The sequence below is a fragment of the Phocoena sinus genome, chromosome 17 (assembly GCF_008692025.1).
Source record: "Phocoena sinus isolate mPhoSin1 chromosome 17, mPhoSin1.pri, whole genome shotgun sequence".
Taxonomy (NCBI): Eukaryota; Metazoa; Chordata; class Mammalia; order Artiodactyla; family Phocoenidae; genus Phocoena; species Phocoena sinus.
Window position 1 is genome coordinate 15,927,726 of NC_045779.1, and position 21,453 is coordinate 15,949,178.

At 39.8% G+C, this 21,453-nt stretch overlaps 1 protein-coding gene across 11 annotated transcripts in view; it reads right to left on the bottom strand.

Moving 5' to 3' along the window:
- Positions 1–21,453, bottom strand: part of EYA1 (EYA transcriptional coactivator and phosphatase 1) — a 330,392-nt gene that overhangs the window by 10,657 nt on the left and 298,282 nt on the right. For 10 of the 11 annotated variants that reach the window (XM_032609853.1, XM_032609847.1, XM_032609851.1 and 7 more), the window contains 5 exons: positions 9,477–9,535; positions 9,206–9,366; positions 8,158–8,272; positions 7,916–8,037; positions 3,987–4,087 (listed from right to left, as the gene is read on the bottom strand). In XM_032609853.1, coding sequence (XP_032465744.1) covers positions 3,987–4,087; positions 7,916–8,037; positions 8,158–8,272; positions 9,206–9,366; positions 9,477–9,535 — 558 coding nt within the window. The remainder of the gene's footprint in view (positions 1–3,986; positions 4,088–7,915; positions 8,038–8,157; positions 8,273–9,205; positions 9,367–9,476; positions 9,536–21,453) is intronic. The other variant, XM_032609856.1, reaches the window with a different exon arrangement.

Consider the following 21,453-nt stretch of genomic DNA (forward strand, 5'->3'; position numbering starts at 1 on the left):
AAGTAAGGACCTACTGTATATAGCACAGGGAACTTCACTGTGTATAGCACAGGGAACTTCACTCGATATTATGTAATGGCCTATATGGGAAAAGAAAAGAGTCTAAAAAAGAGTTGATATATGTATATGTATAACAGATTCACTTTCTGTACACCTGAAACTAATACAACATTGTAAATCAACTATACTCCCATAAAAATTTTGAAAAAAGATCTTTTTAGAATAACGTTGTTTTTTTAAAAAACAAAGGTATTTCTAACCTTTTCTCTTTGAAGGGTTTTTTTTTTTTTAATGATATGGATTATAGAATTAGATAAAATTACTGATGAAACTCCTGGGACTGTATTGCTAAAGAGAACAAAGGTGACAGAGCAGACTTCAACTGACCATAACAAAACAGGTAACTGGCAGAATACTTACTAGTTTTCATTTCCGGGCTTAAAAAAATAACTACCTCTAGCAAAAGAACATTATTTAGGGAGATGAAAGACATCTCTACAGGCAAGAGAGGAGAGTGTTGTATTAGATTTTTTAAAGGACACAGGAAATGAAGAGAGGCAGCTAAATGGTTAAAATTGATTTAGAAGAAATGCAAAATGTTTTGATTCACTGTTTGTGGTTCACTGTTAGTTTTATTTAATCTGAAATGCTTGTGAACCAAATTATAAACTAGAATTAATGATTTTTTAAATTTTAATCATGAGTGTAAAATTGGGAGAAAGAGAACACAACATAGTTCTATCTACCTCCCCAAAGGAAAGAAACAGTGCACACTATATTCCAACAATTAAAAAAAAGCATTAAAATGCTTTTTTTGTAAATCAAATCATATTTAAGATATGTAAGTAAAGTCAGTAATTTGAAGGAACTTTGCTGAATCTCACAGATATAATTGGCTTCAAATCCTAGTTTGGTGACTTTCTAGCTGTGTGAGCTTGGCCAAAGTATTTACCTTCCTGTGCCTCAGTCTCCTCATCTATAAAAGAGGTCTGAGGGCTCCTGCCTCATAGAATTGTTGTGAGGATTTAGGAAGTGCCTAAAAGAGGTTCTGGGACATAATAAGGGCTTTATAACTGATAGTAAGGGATAACAACCATCTCTTTATTTCTTTAGCTTGAATTTTCATATAGAGTTTGCTAAATTGTAGTCTTCCCTTAAATTAAATATTAAATATTCTCTATTTCTATGCAGAACCCCACACATTAAATATACTCATGCACTAAGTACTGCTGTTTAAATACTAGTTAACCTAGAAAGGCTAGACAGACTATAAGAAAGGAATGGTCAATTTGTCCCTCAGGATGACAGATTTATGACATCTGAATCATATGCACAGTTATTAGGAATCTGACTCTTTCTGAAAAATCTGTACACTTTACAAACACACATAAAGTTCTTACAACTCCTGGTTACAGTTTCATTAGAGTTCCCATGCTGGTAGCTCTCAAGGTGCAAAGAGTTCCTTTGTAACAGAGAGTACTGGACTGATTACATACACTCATCCCAAGAAATCAGAACAGAAAGCTGAAGCTACAAGCATTCATTTACAGTCAAAAAATTTAAAGAGGATGTTCGTCGTAGGCAGCTGCCTATTTCTTTTTGGTATAGGTGTGTGCGTTTGTCCTGAATAGAAAGAATAACATGTCCGAAGACAAACAGTGGAAATAAATTTAACTGTTCTTCAAAGAGAGCAAATACTCAGTACTGTTACTACTTTCAATTCTAACATCAAATCACGAATTCCTTTACTCTTCCCATCTTGTGTTCACCCACACAAATATCTAAGAAACATACTTGTGTTCTTTGAATTTTAGGTCATCACTTTCATAAACATTCTTCTGTCTACCACAAGCTAGAAAGCCACATTTTGGCAACCTTCTCTTAAAATTAAAATATTTTGGTGAGTACTAGGTGGAGAAGGACCAGCTTGGAAGGCAGATGGACACACCTTGGCCCTGGGCCATACTGGCATGAAATGCTGCTCTTCAATTCTGTGATGCTCAGAGGTGCAAATCTATTCCATGTTCCCATAGCCACTAGGAGGTCCTGTCTAGAAATGGCAGGGGATTCCAGAGGCTTTCTCAGGAAAAAGATTTGAGTCTGGATGTGCACCAAATATTCTCTTTAACTCTCCAGGGTTGAGTTTTGGGTACTCTGTTTAGTCTGGGAAAGATTTCTCTTTATGAAGACAGCCCAAAGGGCTAACAGATGTACCTAATGACAATGGTGGTTGGCCACTGGTGAAGCTGGAACACAGCATTAGTGCTTAGATGGCAAATACCGCTTAGAATCAAGCTTTAAAAAAATGTGTGTGGGTTTCTACCAGCACCGAACACACGTGGGGAGACTGGGCACATTGTGTATCTATGGGTGTAAGTGAAATCTATTATTTATAGAATTAGGGTCAGCTTCTATGCTTTTACTGGAATTCAGAGGCACTGAAGGTGAATTAAGTATTCTTGGACTCTATAAGGAGGCTGGCCACGTGCCATGCTTAATGCTGCATCTATGGGCTGGTGCCATTTCTGGAGTATACTGGAATATTCCAGAAGAGCTTGCCTCCTTTATGGAAAAGTGACTTCTATGAGTGAGTGTATGGGGAAGAGAAGAAAAAAATTATTCTATTGGTTAATCTCATAAAATAATTAATGCTCTTCAATTTAAGAAATATTAGTGCAGGGCTGTGCCAAGATTTAGGGAACTGTAAAAAAAAAAAAAAAAAAATGAAGACAGAGTCTCAAACAGCAATCAAGCAAAATAAGATCCCTACATCTCAGGAGCTCACACTTTACTGCTGAAACAGGCACATGTGCAAATAATTAATAATAATAGCTACCATTTGTTGCATACTTCATATGTATCAGGCTCTGTTTTATACCTGAACTAAATCTAATCCTTAAAATAGCCAATGAGCTAGGTGCTGCTATAATCTCCACGTACAGTTACGGAAAGAGAATGGTAAAGTAACTTTTTCAAAGTCACAGAACGGGTAAATGGTAGAGCTGTCATTCAAACCCAGGGTATCTGGCTCAAGAATCCAAGTTATTTACCAGAGCTTCTGCAATTAAAGTATAAGTGGTGCTACTATAACTGAGTTCGTATAAACAAAGGAAATAGAAAAGGTGGTATGTAAACTGGATTTTGAAAAATGAGTGAGACAATGACAGTAGGGCACTGGGAAGAGGAGCATTCCAGGCACAACAGCAGCAGGAAGGAGGTGCTGGGCGTGGCCAAAGGAGGGTAAGCAGACCAACGTGCCTACGTTGTTTCTAGATTGTGAAGACCCTGAGTGCCAGGCTAAGGAATGTGGCTCCTTCCTCCTTCCCCCTCTTTAAAATACAATAAAGGACATTCATGAGAAAGCTTTTGCTACGGGAAATGACAGAATCACACTTGCAGGGATGCAGAAGAATAAAAAGAAGTATCATGGGCAAACGGGGAGTCAAGGGACCTGCTCCTTTCCTCCTTTTCGAGCATCCCCAAAAGAGGCAAAGCATTGACCTCGTGATCAAAAGAAGGCACCGTACTCTAGGGCAGAAAATAGTTTTGCAAGCCAGCTCTGATTAGCTCCTAGAATCTTTCTGAACTGATGTCTGGAAGGTTCTTAGGCTGCATCCTGGCTCAGGTAACGGACGTCTAATCACCTGGCGATGTCTGCCATGGGTGCAGAAAGCGGCAGGAGCAGGCATGTGTGCTGTCTCTGTTCCGGATGATGGCTGCAGAACTAAGCCTCCTTTTCTGTTCCCCAAGTCTACTTTCTGTGAAGACCAACCGTCCATGACCCCCGAGCTTGTGAATACCACTCTTCAAAGAGCTCGCTTCAATAATGACTTAATTCTACTCTGCGCTTGGTCAGCGCTTATGGTTCAGAACACATTCATAATCTGTTTCAGAGAAATGGCATGTGTTTAAATGATCCGGTTCTGAAGATTCTGAGGAGTAAGAAAAATTAAAGGGCACAAGAGGCACCAAGGAGGAACACTCACCTTTTTCGCCCCTTGTTCCTCTTCCACACCGTCTCCTATGACAACATACACCACTTTTCTTCCAAACCTCTGAATTATCCTCTCAAAACAGCTTTCCTTTCCTAATGAACAAAAGTACATTGTGAAAAAATGTAAAGTTTGAGTAAGTCAGCACTCTAGGGCTTAAACTTTTTATATAAAATGCTTTTTCCATGCTCCTGATCCAAGTCTATCGTACTTGTGCAAACTAGGAAAAGAGTGCTTTTATATGCCGTTTGGGGAGCATGTAGAACAGCACAATACAGCAAAAACTGTAAATGAACGACCCATGTGGTGTCCTGTCCCTTGGGAATGGACAATTTTAGTACTTTCTCTCCCCCAAGACTCATTTATTAAAAAGTAGAATCTAGATCTCAGTAGAGCATTTGGTGGAAAAAGTATTGTTTGGAAATAGTACTTTTCCCCCTACAAGCTGAGACTAAATGAAAGCATGCCATTCTGGCAAAATATTTTAACTTGACTTAAAAAATGTTTCATGATCTATCAAACTCTGAATACAGTATCTGATCGAAAGACTGTTGACAAGGATGAACAAAACCGAAGGATTGGTTTTGTTACGGGAAGAGAAATCCAACACTGGACTTAGTTTATCCCTTCATTTTCAGGTTGGGATGCTCTTTGAATGAAAGACACCCTCCCCCGACCCAGGCCTAATGCGTTGACCTGAAATATTCTTGGAAAACTGTTTCTGAAATGAATGTCAGGTAATTTGGCGCCCTACAAGAGAGAGCGTGCTTACCTGGCCCAGACACCTAATGCTCAGTAAAGCGCTTTCCTAGAGGAAAAGTGGGATAAAGGTAACAGGATACCTGTACCTATCTATTATCTTTCCCATGTCAAGACTTAGTTTAGGCGCCCGTGGCAGCTACACTGTAGGCACGTCCCTGTAGTTAATGCGGCCATTGTTGCTTCTTGGAGCAGGAACTGGGGTTCCAAGTCCTGGGCTGCCAATAAGGTCATTTTAATGGACAATGGGACAGTTTATAGGTTTCAAATGTGAATGGCTGAACGGGGCCTGTACCTCTTTCAAATAAGGATCAGATATACACACGAACAAATTGCTTGTTTGCTTAAACAAATGTCTGCTTTATATTTGTATTTTGCACTAAAATCTCTAGTTTGCATCTGACAGAATGAAATAAGGCCAGCCTTCTTCAAAGGATGTCATTTCAGTGCTTCTTCAGTTGCCCACTAACCTGTGAAATATTAAATCACCTTGAGAAACAAATACAAAGGATGGTTTTCACTGCAAAAAATATGTAACCAAACAGTCAGATGTCATGAAACTTTCTTTCCCCGCTTAGAGGGAAATGTTTATGTGGCTTTGTAAAGTTTCCTTTTTGTGGAAAAAAGGAAGGTAAACTCAATGTTATTTAAAAGTAAGTCCCCAACCTTTCTGGCACCAGGGATTGGTTTCATGGAAGACCATTTTTCCGTGGACCGAGGGGGTGGGGGTGGGGGGTGGTCAGGGGCCGGGAGATGGGGATGGTTCAGGCAGCAACCCCAGCAATGCTTTGCTCCCCCTTCCGCCGCTCAGCTCCTGCCGGTCGTGTGGGGCGGGGAACCCTGGCCTACGAGGAAAATTCCTGGTGGTTTTCTGCATTGATCCCCAAATTAGATCTCATTTGATGGCAAAACTCGTAGCAACTTACAGGAGTTTCAATCCCTACTTTTTTTTTTATTAAAAATATCATGGAAAAGTGATTCTACCTATGGTTTTGAGATCGTTTCTACCACCGTACAATTTTTAAATCAAATTTTTATTCTAGACTGAAAACAATTAAAGAAGTCCAATATGGCAAACAAAATGCCCATTAAAAAAATACTTTCTTGATTGTTATTGTAACTTCCTATTATCCTCGCATTTTCAAATTATTTGGGATTAAAGTTCAATGTGCGTGACGTGTAATACGCTAATTGTTCTTTTCTTCTGGGAAGTTAAGTGCTATCCCTTCTGTATTATATGCTCATTTGGAATATGTTCTTTCTTTCATGTGCTGATAAACCTTTCCCTCGGATCCTTGTTTACAAAACACAATGATTCCTCTTTACTGATACAGATAGAATAAAGACCTGAGTTCGTGGAAACTGATTGCTATTTTATATGACACCATATAAAAATTCAAGTTCTACTGGGCTACTAGGAATTCTATTTGGTATACTCCTTTCGTTTTATAAGTATTTTCCAGTATTCTCTCCTTGGCCCTTCTCAGGAGGCATCAGTCATTCTCAAACTCCAACTATTTCCAACTTGACAGGGCTATCTGAATATCCCATAGGTTTTTCAAACTCACATTGGTAAGATCAAACCCTTATTATCTTTGCCATCAAACCTGATTTCCCCATCAGCTAACAGTGTCACTGCTGACCCAGTTGCCTAAAAGAAACCTCTGTGTCAGCCTTCTTCTGAATAAACAACCATTTATTCACCCATTTCATTCAACACTGACTGAGTACCTACCATGTGCTGGGCCCTGTAGCCACCATGATGAGTGAGATGGACAGACTCAGTTATCAAGGAGGCTATGGACAAATAACTGAACAAGCAATTTTTTAGTGACAATTTAGTAAGTTCTTTGAAGGAGAAGTGCAAGCCAAATAGATAGGGGTTCTGTTTTGCACCTTTTTCTTTAGCCAGAAACAACCTTCTTTCCACCTACCAGGATACTCATCCTCCTTTCCTAGGACTCACTTACATAACATTCATCTCATTAGGGCAACATACGAGGCCACTTCTGATAAGACCCAAGTCTACCTTTCCAGCAACAGCTTCCCATGGGCATTGCATATTAATCACCCGGGACGACTCACAAGTCCCTCAGCAGGGAACACATTTTAATTCCTCCGTCACTTTGCTCTCACTAGCCATCTGCCTAGTAAACTCTTATTTACCCTTCTCTACCCAGCTCAAATGTCATATCTTCCCTTTACTCTTAACTGACACGTGCCCTCTGCTGCCTCCTGGGTGGGAGTGAATGCTCTCCCATTGAAGTACACATTTGGGCACTTAGTGGTAGGACCCCTTAGGCTGTGGAAGGGAGTCTGCTGGACCTTGGAATCAGAGAGATCTACTTTGACCTTAACTTTACCAGCTGTTAACTTGAACAATTAAGTCTCTGCGCTTTAGTTTTCTCAGCTGAAAAATGGAAAGGCTTCAAAGACTGACTTTAATATGTAAAATGTTTAGTACAATTCTTGATAAATGCTTATTTACATACTACTTTGTCATATTATAGTTATTTTGATGTCTGCTTCCCCTGCTAGAGATAATGAACTCCCTAAGGAAAGAGCCATGTCTTCTTTTCATCCCGACTTCTGTCTTGTCTTGGTTTATATCTTAACTAAATTTCCCATTAGTCTTCTTTCCCAACTACATTTCCTTCTTGCAAGAATTTTTTTGATCCCCATAACAAAAATGGGAACTCAGTCATTTACACATGTTGTAAAATAAGGTGAAGAAAATAGTTCCAGTAATAATAATTTATTATTAGAGTTGTTTAATTAAAGCTGCTATGGGTTATTTAATTTCTACTTTGTATATTTCTATACAACGACTTGTTTAAGTTTATAAAATATTTTCATTGATGTTGCCTAAGAGAATAAAAATAAGATAATAATCTAGAAGTGATTCTAAGTTGCCTATAGCTAAAACGCGTAGGTTTTAATGTTCGCCAGTAAAGTAACATTTTCTGAGTTCAACTACATGGATTGTGCTTTATACTTCTCTTGATATCTAAAGCCAGTTTTGACAATAAAATGGGTTAAATCACTCTTCTAGTTTTCTGATATTCAGCATTCTGAAAAAAGTGGTCCTGTTTATCGCCTTTCATTGTTACTAGCCTGAAAGCAAAGGGTTGACTGTTAAATAAATTAATTAAAAAGCAGCTTACCAATTTTAGTGGCACTGTAAATATTTTCTATGGGAAACACAATCCCTAATCCATACAGCAGGACTTTCGCCAATGCTGGGATAAGCTGAGTAGTTGTTACTAAAATATTCACACAGTTCGTCCTGTGAGAATACAAAGAAAAAAAAAAAAAAGACAGTTGAAAATGAAATCTCCAAAACGAACATGCACAGCTTGTTTTCAGGCAAAGGCACTTTGTATGAAGTGACCTGGGGAGAACTTACCGGGAGTGAATGAGTGTGAGAGCTTTCAGGGCCAGTGTCAACCAGGAGTCTGTCAGGGCTTCAATCTCGGCCCTCAGCTGCAACCAGGCTTCCCTCTTAGCTGGACCAAGCAGACCTGTGGATTTAAAAGCACATGAACTACTTCCTCACTAACGTGTCTCATCAACTTTATAAACAGTAAACACTTAAAACTACTCGAATACTACCCTCAAGCTTCATAATATACTAAGCAATTTTTCACGTTATCATTCATTTGACAAATATTTAGCACTGTGGGGAACATCTATTGGTTTTGCATTCCTAGCATCCTTCTTCTGGCTACAGACGTCATCTCTTCTTTTGGGGGAGCCTACTCTCCCCCATCCTCCAACCGCGAAGATTGAGCAGAGCAGACCCTACCCTCTGGCTCCCAGAATAGCCATATGTCCTCAGCTTGGCTAGTGAAAGGCTGTTTTGGAACTTTTGCTCAATCTATTGGGAAAGACACTTTCCACCCCATGGAGGTGCTAGACTGGTAGCATGTAAGACTGGGTCTACTGGTAGGCACGTTTGCCACCTTTTGGGAGGCGGTAATTTTCCAAAGGAAATTACAGGCCAAAGATTACTGATTGCATCATCTGAGCATCTGGATTTAGCCATGCCAGAAACCAACACCACCTAAACTTTTCATTAGGTCAACATGTTCCTTTTCATACCAAAGCCATTTTGAACCACAATCAAAAGATCCAAGCTAATGCAAACATCTACCCGGTAGAAGGAGCTTTATGATTCGTTTTAAGTCCTTTAGGCAGGAGGTCAAGAAACTTACTCCAGGTCACACCATTACTAAGGAATGGAGCGAGGACTAGACTAGCCTGGCCGGGGCAGCTGGCTCTAGTCTGTTACTTCTGTCACTCAGTCACAGCAGAATAATCACTGGTTAGATGAAACGGCTCTCAAAAACAGCTATTCTATCCAAAAAAGTGTGATGTAAAAGTGTGTGGTACTTTGAGCATCTTATCAAGACTATCTTAACTAACCCAGTAACCTACTGGTGATAGTCACTTGCCTCCAACATTATTTTTGTAGGTATTGTAGATCTCTTTTACTCGTCTGTAACGGAAGGCCAACTTTCTCATCCAGTCTACACCGCCACGCACACCGGTTGCCAAGCATAAATTAGCGCTGGTTGCCGCAGCAGGAAAGCCATCTGTTCCAAAGTTATATGTGCTATTTAGATGCAAGAAAAGCCCAAAGTTAACCAAACAGAAACTTCATCTTAATAAGCTGAGCAAGTAAGCTATAACATGGAGCCCATCACTTCCCATTCATGGGCTCACCTTAGGTCTTGTCCATTGTCATCCGAAGAGACATCATCTATATGAACTTGGTCACATTCCTAAAATGCAATGAAAATGATACACGTTAATTTTCAAAAAGCATCTACATTTATCTACATTTTTTGGAGGGGGGAAAATCCACACAAGCCTGTTTAAAAAAAAAAAAGCCCCAACACTGTAATTGGAGTGTTTTCCAACCACGGCAATCAGTAGGTGGCAGTCTAGTTAAATTGACATTTTTACCTACTTCGGGTCCTTTTACACTATAAGAAACGAGGAATGTCATTAAGGACTACTGTTATTCGGGTTCAGAAAACACATTTTTGTGTTTAGAAAGGAAAGTGATTGATTGAAAACAATTAGCATATGTGTTTCATAAACCTCAGGTACCTGAAGACATCGTGCTGCTCCGAGCTGATTCAGTCAATGCCGAAGCGTAACTGAAACCAGACATTTCGGTAAATCTAACATGCTAGAAAAATTAAACCTGATGCTAACTGCCAATGAAATTATGACCTCTGATTGCTGTCGAGCCACACACCAACACAGCCTGAGGCCAGCGTGTGGAGGAGCCCAGACTAGAAAATCTGTTACTGGTTTGCCATTGATTTGAGAGATGCAAGTTTTATTCTGTGTGTGTGTGTGTGTGTGTGTGTGTGCGCGCGTGCGTGCGTGTGCGTGTGCGTGTAGGAAAAAAGCATGGGAGACTTCACAACCTAAATAAAAATAATCAAACCACGAGGTGTTTTTTTTTTTACTGTTTTTAAAACTTTTAAACTTTTTTTTACCTGTTTCACTATTATTACATATTCATTTTAAATATCGGATTGATGAGTTGATTATAGAATAATACGAGTTGAACAGACCTGATTTTAAAATCCCAATCCATGTGTAAAGTGTTTAGAATAGGTGTAACTGTGGGTTAAAGCTCAGTTGGACGGGTTCATGTTGATACACCTGCTCACATATAAGCACGCCCACATCTTACTGCTGTGTCCCCAGCCCCCAGCATCATTGTGGGAAGAGCAGACACTCAGTAAACGTTTGTTGAACAAATGAAGGCAAACTAATTTGGAGACAGACACGGTCCCTAGTCCAGAAACGAGTAACACACACTTGGCACGCTTTAATGTTTTGTTATGATTCTCCTCTTGGCAGTCAGCCTCCAGGTACCCCCAGAGGCCGTTCTGACACTTATTTCCATTAAAAGTTTTCGTTAAAAAATTTTTAAAAGAAAATTTCAGGCGTGCATCCTGTATTTTAAAAATGTTCTTCAGACTAAAGCTCTGGTTATCTTCCCTATAGAGTTAATTTTATAGAATCTAGCCTGTCTGTCCCTCTAATGCTTCACATCCAATGTATAACAAGATGCCATAGGTAAGCACCACAGGAATAGAAGGTGTATTTTTATGTTGCTGGTTCCTTCTGAACAAATTCTTTTCTCTCCATGGATTTGTGAGGAAAAGAGCAGGAGATAGAAGTGGAAAGAAACTCAAACCAGCTGTTCCTTAACAGAATTAAAATCCTGACCCCCCAACCTCTTCTTTCTAAAGCATCTATTTTCCAGGCAACCCTCTCCCAGCAAGCAGCAAGTTCCAAGGAGGAAAGGACTTTGACCTTGTAACCCTCCCCTGCTCTCCCGAGGTCCGTAACCCCAGATAAGAAAAAAAAAAAAGAATAAAAGTCTAGGAGGCCTCACAGGCAGGACTGTGAATTTAACATTTAAAAAAACAGGTCATTCCTGCAAAACATGTTTGGAAACTTCTCAGAGTTATTCATTATACATAATTCGGAGGGTGAAAGATGAATGATAGTTGTGTTTTTTCAACAACGTACTTATTCTGGGTTTAAAGAATTACTAAATCGTGACTTTCTGCTATCTAGCCATTTATCTAGCCAGAAATACAAAAATGACGCTGTTGGTAAACTACTCTTTTAGGGTGCGTGGTTAGTTACAACACAAACAAATGCAGAAAAGTGTACTCCCCGCAAACAAACAAAAACCCTAAAGCCTTAGCGCCGCAGTGGAGGATTTTTCTCTCTTGGGAGAGAGAACGGAGAGGAGGAGGAAGTTGAGAAATTAGAAGAGGAAAAGATATGTTAAAGAGAATTTAATTCAAGGAATCAACGGTGACCTAAAGTTACTTGGTTAATTCTAGGGGTGGGAGGAATTCTTTGCAAAAACAGGGTGTTAAGAGGCTTTTCTTAAGCTAACGCTCTTGAAAATCTCCATTACTAACAGAGCAGCCGTTATCTTCTAATGACTGTTGATGACTCTACGGTGGCTATTGTCCATCCACATCCTGTATTTGTTTTCTCCTGCCAGCTTTCCTTAAGACTTTTTGTTCCCAGGCTGAGGCCCTCATTTGAAGTATTGTTCAATATCTCGGTTCTCGCTAAGTGTCAACAGCTTCCAGCTTTTTTAACTGCAGGTAACCAAACTCACTTCACAGTGATTTGATTAAAGCAAAGTTTGGTGTGGTGGCAACAAGGAAATCCAGCTAAAAGCTGGAGAATTTTTGTAGAACAATTTTAATCAAAATAGATTTAAAAAGTCAAGAGCATTTTTTGAAAGAGCCTCGTTAGCACTTTTAGGAATTAAAACATCGTTAAAATGTCTATGTCAAATGTGTTTTTGGAATGGGTGCTCATTTTCCTTAACAATAGACAAGTACTGTGTCGCACAGACTTGGAATTGATAAGCTACATATTAAAGATGCATCCCCGCGGAGTCTCTGTATGAGTTTACAAATAATGGTATAAATGTCTTGGGAAACAAGCTATGTATTTAAAAAATTTTTAATGAGAAACTATAATATTATTTTTGATGCTTACCTATGAAAAACTTTAATTCCTTAAAGAATGGAGAGCATTAAGATACTGAAAGATCATTTCATTTCCCAGCAGAGCCCTGTTACGTGTGAACTTGTGCTAAGTGTCTTCACCCTCAAATTAGAAACTGCAGTTCCCTACATTCTGATATCCTGCAGTTGTCTCCTCTGTGGGGATGAGGCTCCCCTTCTCCCACTTTTCAGAAGCCATCTAGCTTTTTGTTTGTCTTCCTAAGAGCCTAATTTGAGGTTTTCATTTTTGCTTTCCAAATTTGGTTGCTTTTAGTTTCCAAAGTCGTCATAAACCGAGACAGTTCGGTAACTGAGGGAGGGAGCAGAGGGGGCTCTGCACCCACTGAAACAACAACAGCAACAAAGTTTAAATCCCCCACTGGTAGACACAGAAGACAATAATGGAAGCTTTCTGTATTTTCACGTGCCAAAATATATCCCTACAAGCCCTAATCTAATGCTTAATACGCAGAGTGCAGATATATAGAATTCCACAAGAAAATACGTTTTTATTCCTAAATGCTGAAAATGTACTTTTGAAATAAACTTCCAAAAAGTATGTGATAGGATTTTAAGGAGCATGTCATTACCGAATCCAAGTCTTGGGGTGGCATCCACGTGGGGGGCTCCCACTGCCAGCTCAGCCAATTTAGCGTATTTCACGCATTAATCAGTCCTACTGAGACCTGAGATGCCTAAGGGACCCCTAGCATATATGGGTGTCAGGCTTGGGGTCTCACTTGCGGACACAGAGTAGTGATTTTCTGGACTCCTGGCAGACTTTGCACTCAATACCCATCCAAGCAGGCTAATGGGTGCCTTGGATTAAAAAGGTGACCATTTATTTATTCACGTGTCTGATTATTTATTAAGGGGTGACTGTTCTGGGTATCGTTCTAGATGCTAAGGATACACCACTTAACGCAAAAATCCTTACCATCTTGGAACTAACATTCTAGTCGGGAGAGACACCCGAACAAGAAAATATGCAAAATGTACAATCAGACAGTAATAAGTGCTAAGGAGAAAAAATACAGCAGGTGAGGGGAATATGCAAGGCTGTGGTGGTATCTGGGGAAAGAGCTTTGCAGGCCAAGGAAAGAGCACGTTCAAAGGCCCTGAGGCAGGAAGGGGAAGAGTTACATGGGCCAGCAGGTGACAAGTGAGGAGCTGGCTCTGCCTTGGAAGTAGCATCAAGTTATCAGTCCCTGCCCTCAAGGCACCTACAGTTTAGCAGGAGGGCCAGAAGTTAATTTAACCAGCTATACATGTGCTAAGTTAATTACACTCGTGGTAAACACTGCAGAACCTCCCCGGAATCCAAAGGACTATCCTCTCGGAGAAAAGGGAACCCTCCTGCACTGTTGGTGGGAATGTAAGTTGGTACAGCCACTACGGAGAACAGTATGGAGGTTCCTCAGAAAACTAAAAATAGAACTACCATATGATCCAGCAATCCCACTCCTGGGAATATACCTGGACAATACTATAATTCAAAAAGATACATGTGCCCCTATGTTCATAGCAGCACTGTTCACAATAGCCAAAACATGGAAACAACCTAAATGTCCATCGACAGATTAATGGATAAGGAAGGTGTGGTACATATATACAATGGAATACTACTCAGCCATAAAAAAGAATGGAATAATGCCATTTTCAGCAACATGAATGCAACTAGAAATTGTCACCCTAAATGAAGTCAGAAAGAGAAGGACAAATATATGATATCACTCATATGTGGAACCTAAAGTATGGCACAAATGAACCTATCTACAAATGAACACAGGCAGACTCACAGACATGGAGAACAGACTTGTGGTTGCCCGGGGTTGGGGGCGGGGGAGGGAGAGGGCTGGATTGGGAGTTTGGGTTGGTAGATACAAACTTACGTTTGGAATGGATAGACAACAAGGTCCTAATGTATAGCACAGGGAACTATATTGTATATCCTGTGATCAAACATAATGGAAAAGAGCATAAAAAAAGAATGTATAGATGTACACGTTTCCCCAAAAAAAAATAAATAAAAACAAGGGACTATCCTCTTGCTGAATGGTGGAATTCTGTTTAGTCCAAGAGGGTTGCAGAGCTCTGAAAAACTGAAATTATAGTTTGCTAGATCAGAGAGGGACAGCCTGGCCCACTGTTTATTCTGGTTGCTTTTGTGATTAAAGTAATCAAATACAGACATACATGGTGGACAGCTAGAGGTGGTTCACAATCGCTGAAGCTGCGGTAACAGAAACAAAACATAGCTTTTTGATCCCAGACTGTCAACGCCGGTCCTCTACTTCTGAATGGCTGTGGGGTGGAGTAGGGGAAGGTGTCGCTTTTGGGGCAAGCCATCCTCCTCTCTAGGAAATACCCTAGACTTAGAGATGCAAAGGGACTCTGTACAGTTAGTGAGCAGGTCCCAGAGGTGAGGGGGAAGGTTCTTGGACATAGTTTCTTTTACCCTCCAAATTATAGATGTGAGAATTAATGTGGGACTGGAGAGGGATCAAGAGGCGGGCAAAGAGTTATTTGTTGTTCATGGCTTCCCAAAGGGATGTCAAAATCAGTATTTTTGCGTAAAGCTCTGTGTCACGTCAATCCTAAAGGAATATATAATTAACATTTTTAGTTAACCAGTTTTCACATATACCCACATCTCACAAAGAGATTCCAAGGAAGAGTCAGGCCAGCGCTGGGCACAGTTGTGATTAACCTTCACTAGGAAAATTTCACAATACCGAGTTAGATATTGCTACCGAATTAGATATTGCTAACGCATTTGGCCCACTGTTGCCATCCTGAGCTCAGTCCCTCCCTTTTCAGAAGTCCTAAAGCACCAGGGACGCACCATCCGTTGACATTCGGTTACCAAAGTGTCCCGTGTTGACACTTCGTGTCCCGCAAAGAGCGTATTCCTCCTTCCCTCAAAGTGACGGTGAGTGACTCTGAGTCGTTTCTTATACTTCTGTGGAGTTCCTGCAGAGGCAGGCCCACGGTTTCTCTTATACAGACTCCTATTTCTTGTTGAGTTGAATTACTGTTATTTGTGTAGAACACAAAATAGTATTTAATGTTATAACCCATTTTATAGATGCAAATAAATGAAGATTCAGAAAAGTTAAATAACCTAAGTGCTGAGACACTTATACAGGTCTTTGACCCCCATTCACTGTTTCTTCCCGGGATCCCTGGATTTCACACAGTGTAGACAGGTGGCCACGACCTGGGCCACTGGCGCCTCGCCCGTTGTTTCACGTTTAGGGGACCCCTGCTCCAGGATGCATCCTACCCTTCGTCTGCCCCACGCCCACCTGGGTCCAGAGTTTGTCACCACAGCCCCTCTCCCAGCCCGGAGCTCGGGATGTGAGTCCTCCATTCTCCAGTTCAAGCCCCGCCCCTTCATCTCTCCACCATGCCTCCAAATGGCACTCCAGAGAGAAACTTCCGGAAGGAGCGCCATCATGGGAACTGGGGTGGAGGGGACAGGGCACAATGGTAGGCAGTGAGAGCGTAGGTGTTAGTGTGACTTTGACACGTCCTCATAGGAGCCTTGAAGCCAGGAACAAGGATTTTGGCCACAGTCACGGTAGAGTTGAATGAGGGCAGTTGGCAACGATCAGGGAGGCGTGAGATTGAGCCTACAGGTGCTGGCCTACAGGCTCTGTTCTACCTGAGAGCCTCCTAGGAGCATCCTTTAGATAAACACCACAAACCAAATGACCAAAGTTTACCCTCGCCTGGCTTCCCTTTATGTTCCATGGCTTGTGCTTCACAGAGCGGTAAAATAAATAAAATTAGCAAGCTTCAGCTACTCCCGGCCCTCAGCCCAGGCATCTCAGCACTCGTGGGGCTGGATTATAAAATGTTCACATGCGTGGCTGGGGAAAACTGCCAACGTGTGAAGCAGAATTGAATACCAGGGACTTAAGAGATGCACAGGGACTCTGTGCAGTTAGTGAGCAGGTCCCAGAGGTGAGAGGGAAGGTTGGGAGCGGAAGCAAGCCACATGGGTACCGTCTCACGGCCAGGCGGCAAAGGCACAGTCTCTCTCAGAACTCTGGTTGCACTGTTATTCTGCCTTTTTGGTCCCTTCTGTCATTATTTTTGGCACTGCAACTCAAGCTGACCTTTTTCTGATCCGTCATCATCTCTGGCCTTCCAGGGCCGGGCCACAGACATGTTCTTTTGGACCAAGCCCCGGGAATAACTCCGATTTTGTGCAGGGGCTCATATGCAAAATATTAAGTTATGGCAGAATTTTTCTGCAAATATTTATTCTGCTTTGATACCATAGTGGTTGGACTTTTCCCCCCAAGCCTTTCACTTGTGCCATAATTATGTAAAAATACACCATACCATTCACATTCATTTAGGAAAATTAATAAAAAGAATTAAGACAGTTACAATGGGTCCTATTATCTGTGCCAAGCACCGTGACGTCATCGCCAGGATGTTGAGGCGTTTATACCCCCGAATCCGACACTAGAAACATAAACTCCAAATAAACCTGCAGGCTTTGAATAAACAGAGACACTTAGAAGACTTTGAGGCAGCCTGCATATTATGAAAGGGAACAATATAAAATTCTAAAAACACGTCTTTGGAGAAGTCGAGTTACAGAAGCCCTGATTCTGCTGACTGGAGCGGTATTTGCTCCATTTCCCAAATTTACCATGAGAAAACGGACACCTTACTGCCGACTAATTGTATCAATAACTTTCTTTACAAAGTAAAGAAGGAAGGAAGAAAGAGTCACCGGAGAACGAGCTATTTTCATTGTCTACATCAGCGAACGTACTGAGACCCCCTGGAGTTGGTGAAGGCCAAGGAAAGGACGGCTGGGTTCTTTCTCCCCATGTCTGTCATCAAGCAGTTACATCCACTGCTCTGACCTCCCCCCCTTCAACAATACAGATACTTGCTTGATACCTTAGACATCTACAAGTTACTAGGAAGTTTTCCTTTTATTCCTAAACATGAAAATGTTTAATTATACAGAGTACAGGAGTATTTCTAGTACTTTAGAGACAACTCATACAAATTGTCTGAAAGCTTTATTTTAACAAGTGATCAGCAGTGCTTGAAAATGTTAAAAAAAAAAAAAAAAAAAAAAAGACTCCCCCGCCCTGACCTGTGGATCTGCCCACACTATCCTCTTTCTCATAGAAAATCTAAATTGTACTGATGGCATTACGGGGTGACCAGTATTTGAGTGACACAGGTTTTAAGGGAGTGATTTCCATGGCGGCTTTTGGAAATAACTCCCGACTGCCTAGATATTTGCATAGCTTTGTTGGAAAAATAAGGTGAAATGGGTCATCCCTAGAGATTTTCTGTTATTCAGAAGTTTTATGTAGGGGGAAGGAGTGGTCAACAAACAAGTTAATTAATGACAAAGATGTGAAGAATCCTGCTTCTAATTCACTGACAATTAGAGTCAGCGCTTTGAGCTCGGTGGTTAAGAAATTCTGTCTGTACTGTACAGCACAGGGAACTATATTCAACATCTTGTAATAACCTATAATGGAAAAGAATCTGAAAAAATATATATGTATAACTGAGTCACTTTGCTATACACCTGAAACTAACGCAACATTGTAAATCAATTATATACTTCAATTAAAAAAAGAAAAATTCTGTCTGAGAGTAAATTCGCAGAAACCAGGGTTTTACTTGCATATTTCGCTCTTTTGCTTTAAAAAGGAGGCTGTCTGATCAACATGCTGTGTATTTAGACTTACTGATGGGAAATAATATGCTTGTAGTGTGCTTTCTATAGGTGTGTCCAAACCCTCACTGCACTTTCAAATGGATGCAATGAAAAGCCATAGAACTGCTGCGTCCCTGTGCCCCTCACCATGGACTGGCGGCAAGCCTGCAGCGCGGGCCACCTGGGAAGAAGGGTATCCGGGTTGCAGCCCGGTGACTCTGGCGCTCAGCGGCAGGACCTGTCATGCCTGTCTGGGGTGCTCCTTGTGACCTGCCGATTGCCTGTGCTACCCCACTACAATGCTTCCTTGCAAAAGAAAAGGGTGCAGGTTACCCAGGGCTAAGGCACGGGAGATGAGGAACAAAGGGAGTTTTTGAAATCATTCTGTTTGACAGTTTGGGAAACACCAAGTTAAGGAATTAAAATATAGCTGGACAAATTTATCTTCACATTCCCACTTTAAACTCAGCACAGCATCAGTGCCAATGCGTATTTTAAGTCAATGTTTAAATATCCCTATCTGTTTTGATAGGAATAGGATGACACAACTATAGAAGCCAGTAGGAAAAAAATAAAAACAGAATTTTGAATCTTAGAAACCGATAAGAGGAATTTTAACAACTATTTTTAAGATCTGGTAGTAAGATGCAACTTGTGGAGACACGTGCTGTTTTTAATTATTGTTTCTTACTTAGAAAAACAGTATTTTAATATATTTAATGTTACCATACCCTGTAGGGATTATATAAACGAGAGAGATATTTTACTAGAATCATGTTTACTTTAGCTAGGAGACCTAGGTACCTGTATTCAAAACCCAAGATTTGAATTACAGCAGTTTCAACAAAGGCAAGATATTAACTATTTCAATCTCATTCTGTTTAGATGAATATTCATAAAACATTTAGAGAATAAAATCTTTACTGAAAGTACCTGGAGATGGCATATTAAGGCAAAAGATAAAGGGCTTAGGCTACGTTTTCGTATATGTACGGAGTTATACTAAATATTTAAGATCACTAAATAAAAATTACAGGACTCTCAAGCTTCTTATTAACAATAATTAAAGAAAAGATGAGAGCGCCTTTTTAAATTTGTAATATTTTCTTATAATATTAATTCCTTTAAAAATGTGCTTATTAAAAGTAAGATGTCATAATACCACTGCAGCACGCAGAAGAATCCCAAAGGAATTACATGAAGCTGGTTCCTTCTTAGAGAGCGGTACAGCGTTAATAAATATGTCAGTTTCACTCTGCTTGGAGTTCCTTCTTTCTAACCATGAATACCTTCTTTACCTCATGGTTATATTAAATATATTTGTCTTTATTTACACCCTCCACCTTAGGGTGAGGAAAAGAAAGGCTTACTAATGAAAGCCAGAAAGAACTGAAAATGAGCTTTTAAAATAAAATGGGCTTATTTAAAATCGTTCAACAGTGTATCTCTAAAAGTAGTGGAATCATTTAATTGATAATTATGGCACATTATTACATTTGATCAAACGATATCAACACATAACTTTCTTTACTTTTTAAAAAATACACAATGAATAAAAAAAATAAAGTGAATAAAAAGCACAGAGTGAATGAAAAGGTATACAGTGAATGCCTAATATCTAATGCTACAAGATCCATCTTTTTTTGTTGAAGTTATGTTTTGTGCAACAGCACAAACTATATTTCAGTGCATTCTATACCCCTACCACATGATACTATACATAAAAAGTTTTGGCCCAAATACACAGCTTCATTTATCATTCAGCTAATACAAGAAGATATGGCATTTTACACATTTGCAGAGAAATCAGTGAAAATGTTTCATACCTTCAAATACAAAAATAGGGCAGTGCATCAGTGTTTGATATGTCAAATTGTATTATACAGCTTTTCATTAAAAGATCATACATATTTTTAATTATATCACGTAACTTAAAATCAAGTAGTAAGATAAAAGACTACAGGCTGACAAGGTACAAAATAATAATTCAGAGCCTTAAAAAAAAGGACAACTCAGCACGTATCTAATATAAATGTCATTCTTTGGAATGTCAGGACTACTCTTAAGAATAAGACATTGATTTATTGCTGAACTGATTTCTCCGTTTTCAGTGGGTTTGCCCATCATTTTGCAAACATAATTTGTCATTGGCCACAGTGTTCTTTGTAATTCCTGTTGCCTTTCTTTTAGATCTATTATTCCTGCTGAGAGTATCTACCAAAGAAGATTTTTTCACAGTGACACCAGCTCTAGTCTTGCTGTGAATAACCATATTCTCATAAAAATCATTCTTTTTATGGCAAACTTGCTGCTAGAAGCATGGAAACATACCCAAACCAGGAAACCTTTTATACTTTTCTGTAATCACTTTCTTTTAACCTTCACTGCCATTTGAAGAAAATTAATCACATGCTAATATATTCACAAAGCATTTAATTAGATGTTTTCATTTACATGGAATATTTCTGTTTTGATCACACATAAACCAATGAACTAAAGCTGTAATAATTAAACAGGTCATATTATAAGAGAGCTCTTTTTTTCTGAAATAATTTTTCACTCTAAAATTCAATATTTGCGACAAACAGAAGTTCCAGTTTATTACCGTTCATGTCTATCGGTTCCTCTTTATTGAACTGCAAACCATGTCAGGACAATTTTTAAGGACATATTTCAATGTAATTGATTTTTTAAGTGACTCTTTTTTGCAGGGGTGAGGAGTAAAATTTGAAACTTTAAAAGAGATCAATTTATTAATTTTAGTTAACATTTATCATATAGCCAGATGACTTTATAATGGTAAAAAAGAATCAGTTTTGTATAAAAGAATGTGTAGCTCGGAATAACATCTTTAGTTCATAAGCGAATAAAAATTCTCCAGGCTGATTTCCTCTGTTGTATAATTATTGCTGACTCCAGAGAGAAAAGTAGGCAGAAACGGACATAGGCACTTAAAAAAAAAAAAAGTTTCCCCATGAGCTTCAGGAAGGTTCCATCATCACCTTCCCTCACTGTCAGCCCCTCATGGGGGGAGTGAGGACCTCAGAGGAGGCCACTTTCCTACTCAAAAAGTTCTCTCCTCTCTTCCAAGTATCAGTGAGTCTGAAATTCCACCCGTGGAAATCATCCCTTTTCAATCTTCTTTTATAAGACAAAGACTTCTGGTAAGGGTAAATGACTTAAGCTCCATTACTTTGGTGTGAACTGTCCTATCTGGTAAGTTTCCTCCAGCATGGGGGCTCTGGTGTGCCCCAAACCAATGGGTGTCAGTAGGGGAGGGGGGAGGGGCAAGTGCCTGAAAACTAAGGAAAAATCTTGTTCATACTCATAGTCTCACTCCCTACAAAACCACCCCTTTTCCCATGAATTATATGTTTCAAGCCACAAAGACTATATTTTGGTTGTTTATATATTATTCAGGAAAACA